We start from the raw sequence: 22,082 nt of genomic DNA, 5'->3' as shown, positions 1-22,082 counted from the left end.
TCCAGTTTTTAGCACAAAGAGAGCTTTGTGTGTTTGATTTGGGGCTGCAGCCAAATCAAGATTAAGTCTCTCTGCTTGTTAAAGGATTTCAGTACAACTTTGTTTTCACACTTCTGTAAACTGTTACACTGTTTGCTTGCTTTTTTTTCTTGTACTATTCAAATTCACAACATATTCACATAAATTTAATAGTCACTGATAACAGTTTCCTGACCGTTCAATATTTTAAACAACCAGGCCCTTTTTCAGAAGTTATCACCAAGTAGCCTCGGAAACATCATTTTAACTCGATTCTGTTTTACAGTTTTAATTCACATATCTGCCTGTCTCTGAACTTCGTTCAGGGTTGAGTTTAGTCAAACTTTGAAGCCAGATTATCGTCAGAGTTTCAGGAAACATAGACATAAATAAAGACCCTGCTATGTTTTACATTGGCAGCACATGGTGACTTAAAGGCAGGAAAACAATCCCAAAGCCAGAATCTCCCAGATATCAATGTGAAAATCTGAATAAATTGTCAGGAAAAACAATACGTGCTACAGTTACAAATTAGCGAAAAAAAGGGAATATTGATGTTCAAATTATTCATACCGATGCCAAACTGTTGATTTATTATGATATATATATATATATATATACCATTTTCTTTACTCTAATTTGCATTTGTTTCTTTGGCTTGAAAAAGTCACACAATCTTTTGTTTTAAGAAAAATTCATTTTGACGATAATATTGAGAAAAAAGTTTATATATTTATTAAAAGTGTGCTATAAATGTTTAAAATAATTCATATAACTCTTCACTAATTACCAGCGCAGCCATTTTTAACCATCACTTTAATAAAGCAATTATAACGATTTCTTACGGGCGTTTTGCCGTCCCTGTGGGAGTTATGGATCACTCCTGTTTTCCTATGACTTTCACACCTTTGAAGTTAGAATGCTTCCATCTCTGGGGTTTTTAATTTCTTTAGTTTTTTCCAGGGATTTTGAACCAGTTCACTACCCCCATTTGGCCCCATAACCTTTTCAAAGCGTAAACAAGCTGCTGTTTGCCCTAGTGGCAGTGAGTAGTTCTTGGTGGGCATGAAGTCATGTCTACCAGAGAGTAGGCATTGGGGATATAAGCACCACAAGTTCTCTGATTTATGAGTTTTGGTGGTGATCTGTGGTCCTTGGATGATTTATTGAAATGAGGACTAAATCAAAGGACAGTGAGGAACCATCAATCAGACAACTGTCGTAAACATCTCGTTAAAGCGATAAATTAGAGTAAATAACACCAATATCCTGGAGTTGTCAGGGTGGAATTCAGACATAAATACCATATATAACGTGTACATAGAGAGAAAGACCAAAGTTGTGACAAGGAACACATTTACAATCACCTAAACCAGGGGTCGGCAACCCGCGGCTCTAGAGCCGCATGCGGCTCTTTAGCGCCACCCTAGTGGCTCCTGGAGCTTTTTCAAAAATGTTTCACCTTTTTTTCCCCTTTTTCTTCTCTTTTTTTTCCTTTTTTTCTTTCTTTTCTTGTTTTTTTTTCTTTTTTCTTCTTTTTTTCCCTTTTTTCTTATTTTTTCTTCCTTTTTTTCTCTTTCTTTGTCTTTATTTTCTCTTTTTTCTCCTTTTTCTCTTTTTTCCTTTTTTTCTTTCTTTTCTTGTTTTCTTTCTTTTTTCTTCTTTCTTTGATTTTTTCCTCTTTTTTTTTTTCCTTTTTCCTTTCCTTTTTAATCTCGACATTTCGGCTTTTTTCTCGACATTTCGACTTTTTTCTCAACATTTCGACTTTTTTCTCAACATTTCGACTTTTTTCTCAACATTTGAACTTTTTTCTCGAGATTGTACTTCAACATTAATCTCAACATTTTGACTTTTTTCTCTAAATATTGACTTTTTTCTCCACATTTTGACTTTTATTTCGACATTTCTCCTTTCACCATTTGTCTTCATTCTAAGGCTTATACAAGACCTTTCATTTTTTGCGGCTCCAGACATATTCGTTTTTTGTGTTTTTGGTCCAATATGGCTCTTTCAACATTTTGGGTTGCCGACCCCTGACCTAAACTGTTAATAAACAGCAGTCCGCTGAAAATGGTCTGATTTTTCCTTTCCTTTCTTCTCCTTCCAGGGAAAACGTTGGGACTGCAGAGATGCCCGGTAGCCAGGCCATTGGCAAGCCAGTGAGCTCAACTGGTGTGAACTGGCCCTCCCCTTCCCCCGATGCCAGCGTCACCAGCAACACCCTCCACTCCACATCAGCCTCCAGCACCGCTGGGCGTGGGTTTGGGGGGGAACCGGGACGCGCCGCCACGCCTCAGGGAAACTGCCACGCGCTCAAGCTGGGCAGTCCTTCAGCCCAGGGAAGCCCCAGCGTCACCTCGGGGGCCCAGAGTGCCATGTTGTCCCCATGTCATCGCCAAAGTCCCAACACGGCGGCCAGCAGCAGCAACTGCAGTAGTCCTCACCTCCCCCAGCAGCCCCCCGCCTCGTTTTCTCCCGCCGCCGGCCTCCACTTGTCACCATCGTTGTGCAGCAGCACGGGAAACGGTCAGGGTTTTAACTCCCTAAGTGCAATGCAAGCTCTCAGCCAGAGCCACAGGGTTTCCCAGGGACTTACTGAAGAGGAACATCCAGAATCACCGGAGCGAAAACCAACGGATCTCCAGAACCCCCTTCACAGCACCACCACCGGTGACCAACCAGCCAAGAGCAGTCCCGGCTTAGAGGCCGATCTGTTTGGTACTTTTGAAGAGCAGGAAGAATTATTGTCGTCCCGGAGCCTCGAGGGTGAAGGGAAAGATGGCGACTCTGACACCTTGGGAGATGGTGGAAGCCTGAGGCACCTTGGTGACACCCCAAACCACCATCTCAACACAAAAGGCCACACCAAGCTGCTCCAGCTGCTCACCACTAAGTCAGAACCTTCAGATCCGTGTTCACCCCTGGGATCCCTGGGGGACGACCAGAACGGTAAGGACCAGCTGGAAGGGGTCGGGGGCTTGGGACACGCTAACCAGTCCACCTCATTAAAGGAGAAACACAAGATTCTCCACAGGCTGCTGCAGAACAGCACCTCGCCCGTTGAGCTGGCTAAGCTAACGGCCGAGGCTACTGGAAAAGACCCCATCGGCCCCGAGTCCGCCTCCGGGGACAGCATCGCTGCTCTGGGTGAGCTCTGCACTAAACAGGAGCCAGGGAGCCCCAAAAAGAAGGACAATGCTTTGCTTCGCTATCTTCTGGACCGGGACGATAACGGCATTCTGGATAAAGCCATCAAGATAGAGCCCTCTGATGGACTGAAGCTGAACAACATCAAGACCGAGAAGCAAGACCCTGGCTTCAGTTTGGCCGAGGTCAGTGTTCAAACATTTCTATCAAGAAAGATCTTTTCTTCTTAAATGGGATGGTTCTCTATTTTACATCATTCAATTTGCAGTTGTAAAGATTACTTTCATTCTGATGACGTTATTGACAATTCACGACTGTGCTCAATATCTCAGTTCACTGATTTATAAACAATTTACACATGGAACCTTATCAAATCTTGAAGACATTGCCCGGGTACTGATATAAGCATAGTAAAAAATAAAAAATAAAATAAAAATAAATTAAAAAAGCATAGTAAAACAGGAAGAAACAGAGTAATTTACTTCCAGAATTTACCACAACAAAATAAGACATTATTGCATTCTCTGATAGTTTAAGATGTATTAGCTCTAACATAATAACTACTAATGTTTACTATCCTTAAATTTAGCTAAATAACACCAGCAAATTGGCACTCTAGCCTATATTTGTCTTATGCAAGTACTCTTACATAAGTCTCTAAGGGCCAATCCCAATGTTCACCCTACTTTCTACCACTAGCCCTCACCCACTACCACTAGCCCTAAAAATGAAGCCACAAGGGGTAGGGCTTTGTAATCTTCCCTAGGGATTGGGACACCACTTGCTACGTCACTGCGTGGTTTATGTTCGGGTACGTAAGCGAATGCGTATTTACGTTTGAACATACGTCACACCATATCAGGAAGCCGAGAGCTAAAAGCTGTTTTAATTTCAGCTGTAGCGCTGTTAATATGCCACTTTATTAAGTTTTAATATTTTTTCAGGCGTAAAATTAAACGTTAAGATCCACAACCTGGGCTCAGTTTATCCAAATAACGCCTGTTAAGAAATTTGCTCTGATGTTTTCGGGGGATGAGAATAGCCGCCGGCTCGGGAGCTGATTTTTGGTTCCGCGTTAAATCGACGCAGAGCCTACAGCGTAGGTTACACGTTGGTGTAACGCGGAACCATAAATCAGCCTTTATTCTGGCAAGATCTGAAAAGACTTTACAACAACGGGCAAGCGAGTGATTATGTACATTCACTGAGTGAATATTATGAAAGTAAAATATATATTTCTCGCTAGAAATGTAATCAAAACGCATTTTTATGCAGAAACTTACTCAAAATATTGATTTTATTCACTTAAAAAAAAAAGGAATGTCCGCCATGTTTTTTTGTTTGATTCAGTCTGCTAAATGATGACGTAAAGCATGCTGGGAAATTTTCTCAGGCCCTCGGTCGCGAAGTCAGCATCTGAAATCCCTAGCTGTGAAGGGCTAGATTCATACACCCTACCCCTCGTTATGCCCACTACCCCTAGATGCAAAGAGGAATTGAGACACCACTACCCTCACGGGAATGCGCAAAATTTAGGGGTAGGGCTGAAAAGTAGGGCTAGGGGGTTTATTGGGACTGGCCCAAAGTCTACCTTAGCGTATTACTTTAAAATGAAAATCCATGTGGCGTTGGGGGAAGTAAAACACTCTTGACTGGTTTGTGGGCTCGCCGCTGTTTTGGTCATTTGAAACGTGAAACTGCTATGGAGTCATTGATCTGTCTGAGAACTGTAGTGTAGTATGTTACAATGTGGCCCTGTCCTCTATTATACCCAACTGTAGCATCTTCTTCTTCTTTTAAATGGCATAAAGTAAATATCATGTTCTATAAAATAAGATGCTGAAGCAAATGACTGAGATACGAAACATGAAGTAAAATCTTTAATGAGGGCACAAGCCATGTGAGAAGTACTTTAGTTCTCACATGGAGTACATTTATTATGAGACTTGCCCCCTGCTGGAGGATTGAGAGATTGCAGATTGCATTTCATATGTTATATTTCATATTGAAACTTGTATAAAACTCCAGTATTACGTTTTATGAGGAGATGGATGTAGAAGCACATGATGACAACTGTTTCTCTTCACTGACTGAAGACGGCAAAGGGATGTGTCCACTTAACAACCTGACACATGGATGCATTTAAAAGCCTTCCACTGAAACAGCAAAGTAGCTCACGATCAGTGTTGTGGCTCTCTCAGGTGTTTTAAAGGTTTAGGCAGGTGTGAGAGCTTGGTTTTAGAAAACATTGTGCAGGTTGCAAGCGTATATGTGTGAGTTGCAAAAACCTACGGACTATATTTGTACTCGACCTTCTCGAGGAGTTGTGCTGCTGTAGGTGTGTTTTAAAGTGTTGCTCCAACAGTGTGTGTCGCTATATATACAATGGGTTTGAACAACAGTTGATGGACCTTCTGCTCACAAGCCTGTCGACTAAGCTACTTTGGCCACGAGAGAGAGAGAAAGAGAGAGAGAGAGAGAGAGAGAGAGAGAGAGAGAGAGAGAGAGAGAGAGAGAGAGAGAGAGAGAGAGAGAGAGAGAGAGAGAGAGAGAGAGAGAGAGAGAGAGAGAGAGAGAGAGAGAGAGAGAGAGAGAGAGAGAGAGAGAGGACAGGAAAGAAATGGAGAGTATAATCACAGAGCAATACAGACAAACTAACCGTGACGATTTGGTGTTTTAACATGCAACAAAGCTGATGAAGTTGTCAAGCTTTTTTGCATGGCATGTGGCCTGGCACAGCTAAAGACGGTTCCAGGTATCAAAGGAGGATGGCGGAGGTTCATTCTCTGACACAAACGAGCTCCTCCCACCAGCAGTTGTGCCTCCGGGCAAGTGGAGGCTGCAGCCAGAGAGGAATAAAGCTTTCCACAGGCTGCCAACCAGAAAGCTCCTTATGTGCAGTCGGTGCTACATTCAGGCTTTGTTTAGCTGCTGCTGCTGACGCCAAAAAGGTGACGGCTGAATAGATGTTCAACCTGTTTCAGTGAGCCAGAACGGTGGCCAAACCAAGCTCAATGTGAGGAAAAAACAAGTTCTTTTTTTGGAACAGGTTGCATCTTTTTACCAAATTGGATAATTACAAATAGAAATGTTGAAAAGAAACATTAGAATTGGACTTATTTCTTTATTTTAGCCCCGGTTGAAGCTAATTTAATGTGACGAGTCATTAATATTTGGGTTAATATAAAAGCCATGGAGGATTGTTTACCATCCCACCTTTATTTGTAAAGCACTATAGATAGATAGATAGATAGATAGATAGATAGATAGATAGATAGATAGATAGATAGATAGATAGATAGATAGATAGATAGATAGATAGATAGATAGATAGATAGATAGATAGATAGATAGATAGATAGATAGATAGATAGATAGATAGATAGATAGAAATATCTTTGCAGTCTCAAGGCACAATGGTTTGATAAAAATCTTACCCTTTTGCAATTCTGTGTTATAAATCAATGACACGATTCAAAGATTCTGCTGTTTTAATGATGTCAAAGCTGAAGATGTGTAAATTGTTATTTTTCTGTTAAGAGATTAACATAATTCTTTGAAACCTCTTAATTTCTGCCTAACATAATATGCTTTTTATAACTGGGTCTCAAGTAGTCACATCTCACCTAAAAAGAAAATTAAATGAAGAATAAAAATAGTTAGGAAGCAAACTATTTATCAGAGAGGTCACACACTGCTGGTGCGTCTCTGCTCTGCGCAAATAAAACAAATTCTCTGCAAAAAAAGCCCAAAATAATCTTTGGTTTATTACACAAAACCAAAGCACCTCAGTTGCATATTTGCAGATAAGTTCAGAAAGACTGGGCGATGAAATAATAGCTTTTTATATTCAATTATGTTGGAGATATCCACTGGTTAAACTGTGACTCTCAGCTACCTGTTGCACAGAAACGACAGGCATGACTGGTTGTGAGGAGGTTGTGTCTAGACACATGAGTGGTTGTTTTCACTGCAGGTCACAGTTGATGCATTGCTGCAAGGCTTCAATGGTGGCGTGCTGCCTTGACTTACACGGGAACTTTGGTTTAGCGTTTTGAAGCAGAAAGGTCCGTTTGCATGTGGATACAGTACGTGCAGTGGGGACGAAATCCGGTGGCAAGAAAAAGAGATTTTAGTTTGAAACTTTGCCGGTGATGTGTGGACATTCTCCTCTCACCTTTTTTCTGAATCTGTAGCGCGTGTGTGTGTGTGTGTGTGTGTGTGTGTGTGTGTGTGTGTGTGTGTGTGTGTGTGTGTGTGTGTGTGTGTGTGTGTGTGTGTGTGTGTGTGTGTGTGTGTGTGTGTGTGTGTGTGTGTGTGTACGCTCGTTGCCACAGAGCTGTGACTGTGAGTCCTACTGTACATCACACATGACCTCATTAGTGCTGGCAGTTTATTTTTAGCTCCTCCTCTATTCATCAGCCAAATTGCCCCAGGAAACCATCTCTGTCAGTGCTGTGTGTGTGTGTGTGTGTGTGTGTGTGTGTGTGTGTGTGTGTGTGTGTGTGTGTGTGTGTGTGTGTGTGTGTCTGTGTGTGTGTGTCTGTGTGTGTGTGTGTGTGTGTGTGTGTCTGTGCGTATGTTGCCTGTTTCCATTCTTAAACAACAAAACAGATTGTACTGTATTGTATCGTAAATATCCTAAACAATATAAAAACAAAAATATTCTTGATCAAAACTAGTTTGAGTACAATTCCTGCTTCCAAAAGTTCTCAAAAGCATGAAAAAGATTTAAACATATAAGATTGTCCATTAAAGTAAGATCTAAAGGTGTTTTAGATCACGGTGGTGCTTCGTGCGGTTTAAATTCAGTTATTTTGAAAACTTGGAAACAAAAAAATGGCCAATAAAGTAGGGTCAGAGTCATGTTACATTTTTAATTTTCAGCAGACATGTGCTATTAAAATTTAAGGGTGGGTGGGGAGTGGGGGGGTATTCTATATCTGTGGAAAACCAGGTCATATGTAGCCCTGCTTGAAAGCATTTCACTCATCACTATTAGCTCTGTTGGTTCCACAGTGAAATTAAGTTAAGTTGAGTTTTAGTGTCCTCTGATCTCCTGCATCCACCCTCTAACCCATTTTTGTTTTCCCTGTGGCTGATCTCAGACCAGTGAGCTGGAGGACTTGCTGGAGGACCTGCAAAGCGGTGGCCAGCAGCAGCAGCAGCAGCAGCAGCTGTTTCCCAGTCAGCCAGCATCCTCTTCATCCTCCTCCTCCTCTGCGCCACCTGGCTCCTCTGTGGACAAACAGGTCATAATCAGTGACATCCTGCAGATGAGCGACAGCAGCAACAGCAGCTCCTCCAGCCAGCACAGAGCCTTACCCCCCACTGGCGCCGCGAGTACGTCTGCATCTAAGCTGCTTCAATTACAATCGCGTGTGATAAAACGTCGGGATAGTACGGGAAATGAAAGGACAACGTGAACCTAAGATATTGAATGTCTTACCTTTCTGACATCATTGCTTTGTTAAAATACATCACGTATTTCAAGTCTGAACAAATAGGGATGGTACCGCTTTGTGACGTTGCCATTCCTTCACCCTCAAGACATTCTGCAAAAACTCATTTCTTAGAAAGCTAAAAAGCCTTGTTTCAAGATAAAAGAAGACTGTTTTCAGACTATTTTGCTCGTTTTAAGAGTTCTAGTCAAGAAAATCTTTCTTACTCCATTGGCTGAGACCAGTAGAGGAACATATCAGAGCCGGGGGCTGGGCATATGACCAGGCCCTTTGCAGCTGCTGAGTCCCTATTATCATCGCTACAGCTGAGAGACAGGGCAGGAAATAAGCTAGGCGGCCGGGTTACTATATCAACAATTTACCACAAACACATTTTGTTGCTGACAGTGTGTTTGTGATTGTTATAACTGTAGCTACCTGTGAACCTGCTCCCCGACAATGATGCAGCTTTTGTCGGCCCGGGCCGGGGATGAATCGCTGCTAACAACGTCAGGTTCATCTCCCACAGGAGGAGGATTAGGACGAACAAAATAGCTTGGGCAATTTGGTGTTTTCTTGCTCCCTTTTTTCTTTTTCTTTGCGTTTTATCGCTCCACTTTTGTGTTTCTAACTCCCGCTCATGTTTAGGCTGTAGGATTACTGCTCTGTTGACAAGTGGTCGATGATGACGTATGACATTGATAGACGGCTGTTGATGATGAACAATTTTACCCAAAATACATTTGGAGATTCACTTGCAATTTTTGTTTTAATGTTAACTGTGAGTGTGAAAATCTCAGCACAAAATATTATACACTGCTTTATACATAATATGAACCAAGTTGTGCCACAAAAAAAAACCCAAAAACTTGCGGGCGGGGCCTGCTGCCTCAGGGGCCCCATTGGGCCCTGGGCCGTTGGAGTACTGACCCCCAGCCCCCCCTGAAGCCCCGTCCCTGGCTGAGATATCTTTGCTCATAATAAGACAAATTTGACTAGATTTAGGAATATTGGGCTTATTTTCTAGCAGGGCTGTTTTAGGCATTAAAAATGTCAAGCAACCAAGACTTTAAGGTGTTATTTAGTCCCATTCTTCATCCAAACTTGTCTCAACAAGGATCAGAAGTGTGAAAGGATCTTGGCCATGGGCACTGATACAACCCGGCACAATCACAGACCCCAGATTTTGGACTTGTGGATTAAAAATGTCCAGGATACTATCCAGGACTGGATAGTATTTTGCAGTACACGTTTCATGCTCTGCAATACAACATGACACGGTGGAAATATGTTCTGCGGTCTGACGAAAAGAAAACCAAATAGCTCATGTGATCAGAGAGCGTGACCATGAAGCCGGGTCATTGTGGATGATCATGTCACAGAAAATGACATCAACCTGGTGGTAGAGATGTCAAAAATAGTCCTCATGGCCCAGAGTGCGTTTTTTTCTTTTGTAGCCCAGTGAGTTTTTTAAAATTCGGCCTTCACTTCCGTGCTGTAGCGCTTGACAAAAAGCCCCCCCCCCCCTAGCTACGGATGGATAGCGGATCTTGATGTCTGTCATCGGAGGGACTGTAGTTCACGTGCTGCAAGGGTGTGAGCCTGAAATGGCCTTCACCCTTGTTTTTCACACATTGAAATTGTACATATACATGCAAAAGATTCCCAAAAAACCTTATCAAACGTGTTGGATGACTGAAATGCATGTATTTTATCCGATGAAAATGCAGTTCGGGAGACCAAAGGTGAAGTATCTTGGGTTCATGTTGCCTACGGTTGAATGAAAATTTTAATCTGTGTAAATGTAAGAATCACTGTGTTTTTTTTTCTTTTTAGCACACCATCTTTACCTTTTATAACTTGGAGAATCCTAAAAATAGCTTGAATGAATTTAATATTAGTCATTTCTATAAAATATTGTGAATGCCCTCTTGAATAATCGAGAAAACTTCCCTCCGGCAGGCTTTAGCAGCGTCAGGCCGAGCCAGTCGAGCCAATGCGCTCCTCCGCTCAGGAGCGTGTCTCTGGACGGCACCATGGGCCCCAGACCATTGCTTCCCCAGCACAGAAACAACAGCCCATATTCAATACTGCAACAGCAGCAGCAAGGCTTGATGGGAACCCACGCCGTCATGACCAACCATGCTGTGATGGCCAACACAGGTGGGGCAGCACCAAATCTAGTTTTACGTCAGTCTTGTCATCATTAAAAATGTAAAGGGAAACTATTTTCACTTCTTAATCAAATGTAGAAGTTTACTTATTGCAGATCATTAAAAACCTCAGATGGATCTCATGAATGGCTTTCCTTCCAAACCAGGCATCCGGGGCCCCATGCAGCAAGGCTGGATGATGGGTCAGGGAGGTGGTCGAATGTTCGCCAACATGAATCCTGCGGCCGTCACAAGAGGCAGCGGCGCAGCTGCATCCAGAGCAATGGTCAACATGCAGATGATGGCTAACGGTGCGCAGACATAAGTAGAGGCAGAGCAGAAACACAGGAACTGATGAAATAACGTTGGCTACCGCGAAAACCAACGTAACCCTTTTTTAATTAATATCCCTTCAGACATGGAGATGGCAACCTCTTCCTACCATCAGCAACACGTTCCACCCAATCAGACTGCTCCATGGCCTGACCGAATGATGATGGATCATTATGGAAACCAAACCAGGTGTGACATCCAGTCCGCCCTTAGGGGCTGATTATGCTCAACGTGTCTATCAGTGTGAATTATGTCTGTGAATAGCAACATAACCATATATACCTACGCTTGACGGCAGACTTCTTGCTAAACAGTAGATGGATCTGGAGAAAACGACACTGCTGACGCAGCTTTTACTAATAGTAGCTGTACGATACTTCAAATTCAAACAAAAATGCCCAGTTTCCATTTTCTGTGTTGTGTAGATCGAGGTAGACTTGTCCACACACTCTTCTCTCAGATTTTTAAATTCACAAAGCTCAAAAAATGATTACCTCAAAAGTGCCAATATTATGTGTATGTGCATGTGGTTTTTGTTTGTTTGTTTTGTTTTCTGGCTTGTCTACAGCAGTGGTTCCCAAACTGTGTGCCGCAGCACACTGGTGTGCCTTGAGGCAAGTCCAAGTGTGCCGTGGGATTTTGTGATAACCATAGCCTACTGCAATATAGTATACAACTAGACAAAAATAATTATTTTAATTTACTATATACTACTTTGAATGCACTCATTCCATAATACAGAGGCAAACTCTTTATCTAAAAACTATTTTAAAAAATCCTCCTGAAATGGGTGTGTTTGATGAAGCCCAATTTGATAAAGTTTAAATATTTTTGTGAAGTATTTTGTTAATAAATATTTCATGAGTAGAATAGTTGTCTTTGTCATATCTTATTTGGCATTAGTAAATAATAAACTTAACAGATAAACAGATGATATTAGTGATAACACGTGTTATAAGGCTATTTTGCACAATAGGTGTGCCTTGAAATTTTTATTTGTCCTTTGGTGTGCCTTGGGCACAGAAAGTTTGGGAACCACTGGTCTACAGCATAATTAAGGCACAATACTCATATCGTAGCCAGAGGCTCAGAAAACAAGGAAAACCTATGTTATAGTATTCCTATGTACAAAATACTTGGCTTCCATGGTGCTGAGAACACTTCGTTTTGCAGGGTTTTTTCTAATGTCGGCTCTCTATGATGTCATAGAGGGTGGAATTGCCTTATATGGTCATTTTCTGGAAACTGTCCAAGTCTCCAAGAGCAAGAGCTATAATGGTTATTAATGGTTGTACAGCAGACGTTTGTTGTTTTCCAGCAGAGAATCTGCTAGTAGTTATTACTAAACATTTTGCTTTTGTTTCCAAAATGTTTATAAAAGAACAAAAAGGTGTGTTCATGAGCATTAGCTCTGCTGGCCTACAAGCTTCCAGAAATTTGACCAGAAATAATCAGAGCCAAATTCACTTATTTTCAGGGACAGCCTGTCCTTTTTTTGGTGTTCTGAAATAATTTCAGGCTTTTGGAGCTCTGCTAAATGCAAACCTACTCTAGAGGTATCAAAGATTCAAATTTCATGACTGAGAAAGATCACAATACTTGGCTTGAACTAGAGTAAAGATTGTGGGGTTGAATCTTATCAGGTTGTCTTGCAGGCCGCCGTACGGCGTCTCCCAGGAAGATGGGATTGGTTGCTGTGGAGTTGGCCATGAGGGCCAGCCAGATGAGGGAACCCTCCTCAACCAGCTGTGTTCAGTGCTGAAGGACTATGAGGGTTTGGAGGAAATTGACAAGATGCTGGGAATCCCCACACTGGCAGGACAGGTGAGTTCCTTCCCATCCAGCCAGGTGTCTTTAAGTGACACAGCATTTTTACCAATATTTTTGTAGAAAAAATGTTGCTTTAGGAAAAAAACGTGGTTATTCCATATGTTTGTCTCTTCCTACAGGCTGCTCTATCAGAACAGGACCAGTACCTGGCCTCCACAGACCCGTCGGTGAGCCTGAAGCCTCCTCTCTACAGCCAACATTACGGTGGGCAGCCAGGTTACGGCGGCATGCCCCCTGACGGCGTGTACCACGGCCAGTCCATGAGCAGCCACATGGGGCCTCAAAGGATGGCCCCCTCAGGGTACCACCCCATGATGAGAATGCCCGGGGGTGCCGGGCCCAGGCCTCCCGCCCTGAGACCAGGGGGGCCCAGCCCCATCGTCCACCCGCAGCCCAACAACCTGAGGCTCCAGTTGCAGCATCGACTCCAGGCCCAGCTGGTAAGCGAAAGCAAATATTTCACATCATGGTCATTGGAAATGTGCACAGTCGCATCAAACAGCATCAACGTTGCATAATAGCAGCTGGTGCTGAGCGGCTGCTGGCAAACGACTGGTGGGTCACGCAGTGGTCATGGTGCTTGTGGCTGGTGTCATTTATATTAAAAATGGAAACAGACAGAACTTTTTTTATGGAAAGATGGTTATGTAAAAGTGGAAGCATCACTAGTATGAACCAATATGATGCACAAAACTTGGAAATTTCAAATTTACATCATCTCAGTAAGTAAAATTATTACAATCTTGAGCAGTTAATTGATCATTGTTTAAGTTTTTATATATATATATATATATATATATATATATATATGTATATATATATATATATATATATATATATATATATATATATATATATATGTATATATATATATATATATATATATATATATATATATATATATATATATATATATAAGCTTGAAGTGTGAATGCATTATTAGTTGTTCAGTACTTATGAAACCAAAAACCAAATGAGGAATTTGGTATTTGGTGATGGCATGTGTCATTTATTCAACTTTGCCTGAACTCGATGACAAACGTCAGTCATTTCTACGATATCAGGGAGGAAATCTAAAAGCTGTCCCCTCAGAACAGCAGCGACAAGGAAAAGAGGACATTTCTTTTTTTATCCAGCTCTGTCATAAGATGTCAAACTGACAAAGCGACAATTTTTCCAAAATGCACTTTGTTGAATACCTTGTGATGAAAGACCGACGGTCCAAAAATAAACTTGGTGCAGCCTAGAAGGGAAAATTCTCATCTTTGTTCTTTTGCATCAAAAGCGTTATTATTTCTAGGGTGCTGTGACGTCTCGGGGGTAGAAGACACACACGGCGTCTCTCGTGCCCAACTCACTCGAGGATTCCCACCTCAAGCTTTGGGTTTCAGCATTCCATAGTTTAGTGGGAGAAGATGTTTGTGATTGATTAGATTGGACCTGAATGTCAGGTGATAAGTAAAGTGGGTATTAAAAACGGATGGATGAAGTGATCTGGAATAGCTCGGAGGGAGACAGATATTTGTGGTCAGGCCATTTCATGTTTGATCCATCCATAAATGTGATTCTTATCTCTTCCTTCCTGCAAATACAGAAAGTAACGGCAATGCAGTTTAGTTTCCTCCTTTCCATCAAAGCAGTGCAACGATCTTTGCTGAGCATCAGCCTGGATTTTAAGTGTATGCATCTTTTTTTTTTGTATATCATCAAAAACATTTCACCAGAACCAACCGGCAGGTCGACAGAATTAACCCTCCTTTAACAGGGTCAGCCACAAAACTATAAATGTGTACCAGCTTCCTAGCTTAATCAGCTTAATCAGCACTTCCCTGCTGCAGAGAGACTTATATTATGCCACTGGCTCTTCATGCAGCGTCCATCCTATTCTTGTCAGACTGCACATGTACAGCCTCTGCATGATCCACGACCAGATTTCCTTGTATTTTATCACATGATTTCTGCCCCTGAATGCATCTTTTTGAGTGCATAGTTTGAGTGTTGGTGCAGGCTGCCCCCTGGAGGAGAGTTGAGGTACACCAGCTTTCTTTTATTATAAAAAACAAAATACAGCAACAATTGGCAATATGATCATTTGAGGCATGGCTGTCGCACCTCAGTCTTAGGATTTTTGTTTCACTGGGTTAAAAACTGCAAACTCAAGGCCAGAAAAGAAAAAGAAAAAAGAAAATGTATTTGGAAATGTTGAATGATTCCTAAAATGGAGCTGGAAGTGAGGCTCATAATACCATGAAGGTTTAATCAGCATCGATTTGAGGCCAGAGCGTAAAGGTTTGAGCCTCCCTTCATCCCAGACTGGCATTTAGGGGTAGTTTGAGCAGAAACTGTATAGCTGTTTCCGTCAAAGGCCCAGTTTGGTAGCAAAAATCTTGTGTGTTGGGGTGTTGGGTAAAACCAAAAGCAGCAAGTCTGACTGATCGAAACTTAAACTGACTTGATTTTCATGCTTAAACGGGGACCCACTGAGCAAAAAATGGCAAAAGTTCCTTTGCACTGCTTTAAATACAAAGAGATGAAAGAAAACTATGAAATTATTTGCTTAAAAGGAAGTTTGGACTAATTTTGCCTCTTGTACAGAACCGCCAGCCGATGGTGAACCAGATGGGCGGAGTTTCCAACATGAATCTACCTCTACGGTCTAATCTACCAACCCAGGTCAGTTCTGTTCACAAACACACTGCCTGGCCTAATAAACATGATTCTGATTCTCATATAATGCATTACAATAGTTTAATCTCAAGCTGATTAGAGTGTGAACAGCTTTCTTCAGGTCGTGACGATTTAAAAAAGATTTCACTTTGGCTAGGAGACGTAACTGATAAAAACTTGTCCTAACGACATTATCACCTTGTCTGTCAAATTTGAAAAAAACTATCAAAAATCACACCCAGATTTCTGACATAAGGACTGAAAGAAGATGACAATGCGCCAAAGCTAGTCGTCACAGTTTCCCCAAACACAATGCACTCTGTCTTGTCCTGGTTTAAGTGCAGGAAGTTCTGGGCCAACCACTGCTTGATGTCAGCAATACATGCAAGCAGGGAACTTTGTGCATCAGTGTCTCTGGGCTTCAATGGCAGATAGATTTGCAGATCATCCGCGTAACAGAGAAATGATTAGGGCTGGGGATCAGTTCAAATGTCAAGAATCGATTCGATTCCGATTCTTAAGATTCAGAATCGATTATCACGCTTTGATTCGATCCGATATCGATTTAGGTTAGTGTTATTAAAAATGTTTTTTCAGCTGTTGCATGAATTATATATAGTTATATTATAGTTATGCAACATACGTATTAATACTAGTATTATATTGAGATTCAACAGCAAGTATTGGTAGCTAATGATGGCTGTAAGGACCAATCACCTCCCAGAATGCTGATAGAACTGCTTTCAGAAACATCTTGTGGGGCAGAATTATCAAACAGATCCAGGGCAGCAAAAAGAGACGTATGAAATCGGTTTTATTTTTTTCCCATTTTTGAGAATTTGGTTTTTAGCATTTTATGCAAATGTAACCCCAAGACAGTATATAAAGCAAAGCAATATAGACAATTTATGCAATTATAACTGAAAACTTTAATGTTTTCATACCTTTAAACATATTTAAAGGCAAAAACATGGCACTAGTTATGCTCGTGTCCAACGAAACATTCCTTTTTTGGGCATAAACAAAAAAATACCAAAAGTTGTAATGTAATGATGAAGAGAAAAAAATAAAAAATAAAAAAATCGATCTTTAGACATACAAATCGATTTTTAGGAATTGATATGAGAATCGATTTAGAATTGGAAAATCGATTTTTTCAACACAGGCCTAGAAATGATAGGTTGTGCCTGGCTATATTAAAATTGTGCCTGTGCGTTCTGAGCGCCGGTTGTGCCTGACACCCCCGCCGGTGCGTTTGTTTCTGCAGGGAACCCTCAACGCTCAGATGTTAGCTCAGCGCCAGCGCGAGTACCTCAGCAACCACCTACGGCAGCGGCAGCAGCAGCAGCAGCACGTGCATCAGCAGCGGGCCATGATGATGCGGAATACGGGCATCAACCTGCCACCCAACATGCCCAGCGGGGGCGCCGCGCCCACGCCCATGCCCATGGGCGGCACCAACCCGCGGCTGCCACAGGGGAACCTGCAGCAGTTCCCCTACTCGGCGTCCAGCTACGGTACAGCGCTGCCTTCTCCTCCGCCTCCTCCTCCTCCTCCTCCTCATCCCGGCGCCTCCAGCCCCTTCTCCTCCCCTCTCTCCCCGAGTCATCTCCTGGCAAGCCAGGGCATGATGGGAAGTGTAGGCGGGCAGTACAGCGGTGTAATGAGCCCCCCCGCGCAGCACAGTGCCTTCAGATTCAGCAGCTCAGGTATTTGATCGAAGGCCGGCAGCTCCTCAGTGGTCTGTGTGCGTCTTGGAGGTTGTTGTCCGTTTCTTCTGTTGTGGTGGCGGGTTTCAGTTAAAGGGTCTGATGAGGTCTTGTGACGGCTTTGTGTATCTGTTCTAATCAGCAATGTCGCAGATAACTTGGTGCTTGGACACTAACATGGTGCCCCTGCAGATGTGGACGGATTTCTTGGTACCCTTTTATTAAAGAAAGAAAAAACGCCCTGATAGCAAAATATGAGTGAATCAATGTTAAGATGTGGTTAGGCAGAAACAATGAATCCATCTTGAAGTCTGGTCCATGACTGTTCGGTTCTTTAAGATTCTCCCCACCGAGCAGGGTGCCAGAAGAAGACACGTTGTTTTAACTCTTTGTGGTTTTTTATTTACTTTGTTTGAGTTTCCATATAAAATTGTTTTAGTCCACAATAGCAGGTTATAATCCTGTAAAATAGAAAGGTTATGGTGTAAACAGCAATATTAATAGATACATAATATACTATAAATACATTTATAAATAAATAAATTATACAAATATAAATTACAAGTATAATTTAGTAGTAGTAATATAATCAGTATTTAGTGTTATAATAATATAGTATAAAATTACAATATAGTATAGAATAATATAATTAGTGTTAAACTGAATATGCAACAATTGCAGAAATGCAATAATTCCCCTCACAAGCAACATTGAAAGCAACAAACACTAAACATATATTAAACATTGTACTGTTCCACAAAAGCCACATTGCATCGCCACAAATAAGTTAAACCAAGTCAACACTGAGAATAGCAAACCATTACCTATGTAAAACAGTGAGTGTAGTTTTAAGCAGTAACATTGAGCATAGCAAACCATTTCCCATGTAAAGCCATTCACTACATTACCAAGCCTGTACCGCAAGCAGGAAGTATACTTACAGGAAAAATACATTGATTCAACATTGATTACATGTTGGCATTGGAATTGGATGATTGATTGATGGTTGATCCACCATCAATCGTTGACCTCAATCAAAAATCAACCTTTTTGACTATAATTCGACATTGATTTAACATTTTTTGCTATCTGGGTGATTACTAAAATAGTTTAAAACTGACAAAAATAATACTGTCTAATAATTTATTGAACAACTGACTTATGAAAATCAGACATTACTTTTGAATTGTGGTTCAACAGAATCATAAAACAAGAAAAATAAATGAAATTGAGATGGATATAGTTGTGTTATCACCAGAGACGTGAACCCGGAAAAATGGATCACAAAGTTGAAGAATTGAAGAGACGGATCATATGAATGGTGACCAAGGAGCCCAGAACCACTTCTAAAGGGATTCAAAGTCAGAGTAAAACGGTGTCATCTGTCACTGTTGGAAACAAAGTGGACTCAATGGAAGACTGTAAATCAGAAGAGACTCTGGAGAGACGGAGGTTTGTCCAAATGCTCACCTCCCCTAGAGTGCAGGGTACTATCAAGACTATCAAGACACTCGGGAGACAAATGTACCGCCCGGTGTCAGAAAGCTCGGTCTCAGTTGCAGGTCACGGTAGGGCTGGGCGATATGGACCAAAAGTCATATCTCGATATTTTCTAGCTAAATGGCGATACTCGATATATCTCGATATTTTTTCTGTGACATAATTGGGGTTTCCCCCAAAGCATTATAGCATAGCATCTCTGTTAGCTTCATTTTTTTCTGAGGCAAACCCTTAAAAAAACAGTCAGTTTTAATACAAAGCCTCGTGCCAAATGTCACACAGGTACCTTTGTTAACAGAGGTCTGCACAATATCAATATGTATAAAACAAATGAAATAAAAATAAACTGCCTGCATATATAGAATAAAAATGAAGATGAAGAATAAAATAAAACGAATATCCCTTTCCTGCATAACAATTTAATAAAAAATTGTATTTTTTTTTTTTAATAATCGATATATAAACGATATTGTCTCGTACCATATCGCGTTTGAAAATATATCGATATATATTAAAATCTCGATATATATCGCCCAGCCCTGGGTCACGGGACGTCCAACAGGATAATGACCCAAAACGCACAACTAGAAAACATCCAAGAAGTGTCCTTGTATGAGTCCTGATGTAAACCTTGGGAAAGATGTGAACATGTGGTCTGGGACGCTGGTTCATGAGGACCAGAACACCTGCCTCCAGGTGTAGACGTCACATTTACAGTTGGGGGGGTCCCATCATTCCTGTCCAGGCCAGTCTCAGCAGTGTTTCTGTTGAACCGCAGTTTAAAAGCAGTAAATGATTAATTTCTGTTACTTATTGTCTGTTTTGTCAGTCAAGTTATTCCAGCAACCTTTGTTGTTCGTGTGTGACCTTTACAATGATACGTTTGAATGTCTCTTTGTGATTTTTAACCCTTCATACTAAAGATCCGGTGGGGGTACTCGTTTTATTTTGGCAGGATTTGTAAATACTATCGAGAATGAGAGATGGTAGAAGTGCTCAGCTACAAATCTGAAAGCATCTCTGTATTGTTGTTTTTATAATAATCCGCCCCCCCCCCAGGGATGAGCCAGCAGCAGCAGCAGCAGCAGCAGCAGCACCAGGATCAGGTGTCCTGCTACCCGTGCGGGACGGCCACGCCGCAGAGTCCCCTGCTGTCCCCCAGGATGGGGCAGGGTCAGAGCCCCATGCTGCAGCAGAACCAGGTCCAGACGCCGACCCAGCCACAGGCCTCCGGCCAGGGAGGACCCCCCGGATACCAGGCCGCCGCTGACCCCAACGCATGGTCTCAACCCGCTAACATCTCCACCAGCAACAGGTACCAACATCCTCCAGGAGCTGGACGCCACATCCATTTAGTAACATTTTAGTTTAGTTTAGGTTATTTGTTTAGCACATATTAAAAAGTCAGTAGTACAGTTACCATAAAAAAAACAATAGACAGCATATATGCGAGGAGGTCCAAAAAACCCTCTAGGGGCTTGACAAGAGGACTTCCTTAAATGACCATAAAAATGGACATTATCATGGACATAAATGCATATCATACGCAATACACACATGTCACACACACACGCCACAAGCACATACACTCCCGCGCACAGCACGCTCACAAACTGCACACTCGGACGCACACACAAAGAAAAGGAAAAAGTACATACCCAAAAAAATAGAAAAGACAAAGGAAAGAAAGAAAAAACTACAATACTGTATAAAAATGAGGAAAAAACACAAATGTGAGTAAGTAGAAGTTTACATCATATTATTAAGCTATTGATATAGCAAAATATGTTTCATATATTTTTTAAATAATTCATGAGAAAGTTTGACAAGGTGGGGAGGAAGTGAATTCCATATCTTGGAACCTCTGTAAGAGATCTTAAATTGAGATGAAATAGTTTGCGATTGTGGGGGCCGAAGCTGGGATGCTTTACGGGTTGAATAATTATGAAATTCATTGTTCGAGGAAAAGAAATTGTGATTAAAGTTAGGAAGAGTTTTATTTAAAGAACCATATACAAATTGAGCAATTTGGAGGTTATTAATCTGATAGTTATTTAGGATGCCAAATTTACGAAACAGAGATAACGAGTGACTTCTTAGAGGCGAAGAGGCGATGATTCTCACCACTCGTTTTTGCAACCTAAGAATTGTAATTTTAATTTGTGAGTACAGGCCGTAGCAATGTTGCAGTAACTAATAGAGGGATAAATCATAGAGTAATAAAGGTTGAGTGAAACCTTTGTGTTGAGGAGATAATGGATTTTCCCAATTATCCCAGTGTTTTTTGCAATTTTAGATGAAATTAGTGAAATATGACGTTTCCATAATTTTTGTTTTCATCAATTAGCACACCAAGAAAACAAGTCGATTTAACATAACATTTCTTATGCACCTTCTCTAACTGAGCGGATCTCCTCTCAGCGTGTACCCCCAGCAGTCCCAGTCCCAGTACTCCACGCAGCCCAACGGAGGACTGTACAACAGCAGCAGCCACGTGAACCTGGGGGTCGGCATGAGCGGCGGCGGGGGCAACATGAACCTGATGTCGGGACAGATGAACTCCATGAACGAACAGGTGGTTAAAACACTGCTGCACCTCTGCTCAGATCATCCCAGTTTGCTGTCTGTGTAACGAGAAGTCGTGACTGTGTCTCTGACGCACCTTGCTGCTGCAGGTGAACGACGGCGGCCTGATCCTGGAGCAGCTCGCAGGAATGGACATGTTGGCACAAGACAGCGACGTCAACTCTGTGAGTAAAACGCTATTTATTTCATATGAGACTTGTGATGAATATGTTAAAAAAGTGCAGCACCATTTCTTTTCCAAGCATTTGACATGAAGAGAGGCGAAAAGAGCAAGAATTACAAATATCCGTTGTTGGATTCTGTCTAGAATAGTTTTGTTGATATTCACCATATCTGGTCAAATATTAACACAATATACATAATGAAGACAATATATTGTACTAGGATATGAACAATATTTAGATTTTGTCATGTATGTGTTCCATATATGTCCTCGGGGGGGGGAAAGACCCAGAATCCCTAAATATTCGTTGATTCTGTCTAGAATACGGACATCTCTGATGCATATCCTGAGTTTTGTTGATATGCATCATATCTGGTCAAATATTAATCCAGTATGCAACATGAAGACAAAATACTGTATTAGGATACAGGATGTATTTAAAATGTTCTCATGTACAGTATGTGTTATATATGACATTGGATCATATCTAATCACAATATTTTTGCAGATTATTGATGTAGGCCTAAGGAAT

At 41.5% G+C, this 22,082-nt stretch overlaps 1 protein-coding gene across 8 annotated transcripts in view; it reads left to right on the top strand.

The window, feature by feature from the left end:
* Positions 1-22,082, top strand: part of LOC133452556 (nuclear receptor coactivator 2-like) — a 91,980-nt gene that overhangs the window by 63,773 nt on the left and 6,125 nt on the right. For 6 of the 8 annotated variants that reach the window (XM_061731951.1, XM_061731948.1, XM_061731950.1 and 3 more), the window contains 12 exons: positions 2,129-3,353; positions 8,277-8,511; positions 10,572-10,772; positions 10,930-11,073; positions 11,179-11,284; positions 12,739-12,919; positions 13,045-13,365; positions 15,521-15,598; positions 16,860-17,301; positions 19,861-20,116; positions 21,223-21,376; positions 21,477-21,551. In XM_061731951.1, coding sequence (XP_061587935.1) covers positions 2,129-3,353; positions 8,277-8,511; positions 10,572-10,772; positions 10,930-11,073; positions 11,179-11,284; positions 12,739-12,919; positions 13,045-13,365; positions 15,521-15,598; positions 16,860-17,301; positions 19,861-20,116; positions 21,223-21,376; positions 21,477-21,551 — 3,418 coding nt within the window. The remainder of the gene's footprint in view (positions 1-2,128; positions 3,354-8,276; positions 8,512-10,571; positions 10,773-10,929; positions 11,074-11,178; positions 11,285-12,738; positions 12,920-13,044; positions 13,366-15,520; positions 15,599-16,859; positions 17,302-19,860; positions 20,117-21,222; positions 21,377-21,476; positions 21,552-22,082) is intronic. The other 2 variants (XM_061731953.1, XM_061731954.1) reach the window with 2 other exon arrangements.

The sequence above is a fragment of the Cololabis saira genome, chromosome 10, assembly GCF_033807715.1.
Source record: "Cololabis saira isolate AMF1-May2022 chromosome 10, fColSai1.1, whole genome shotgun sequence".
NCBI classification, from domain to species: domain Eukaryota; kingdom Metazoa; phylum Chordata; class Actinopteri; order Beloniformes; family Belonidae; genus Cololabis; species Cololabis saira.
This window is presented reverse-complemented; position numbering and strand designations above follow the sequence as displayed.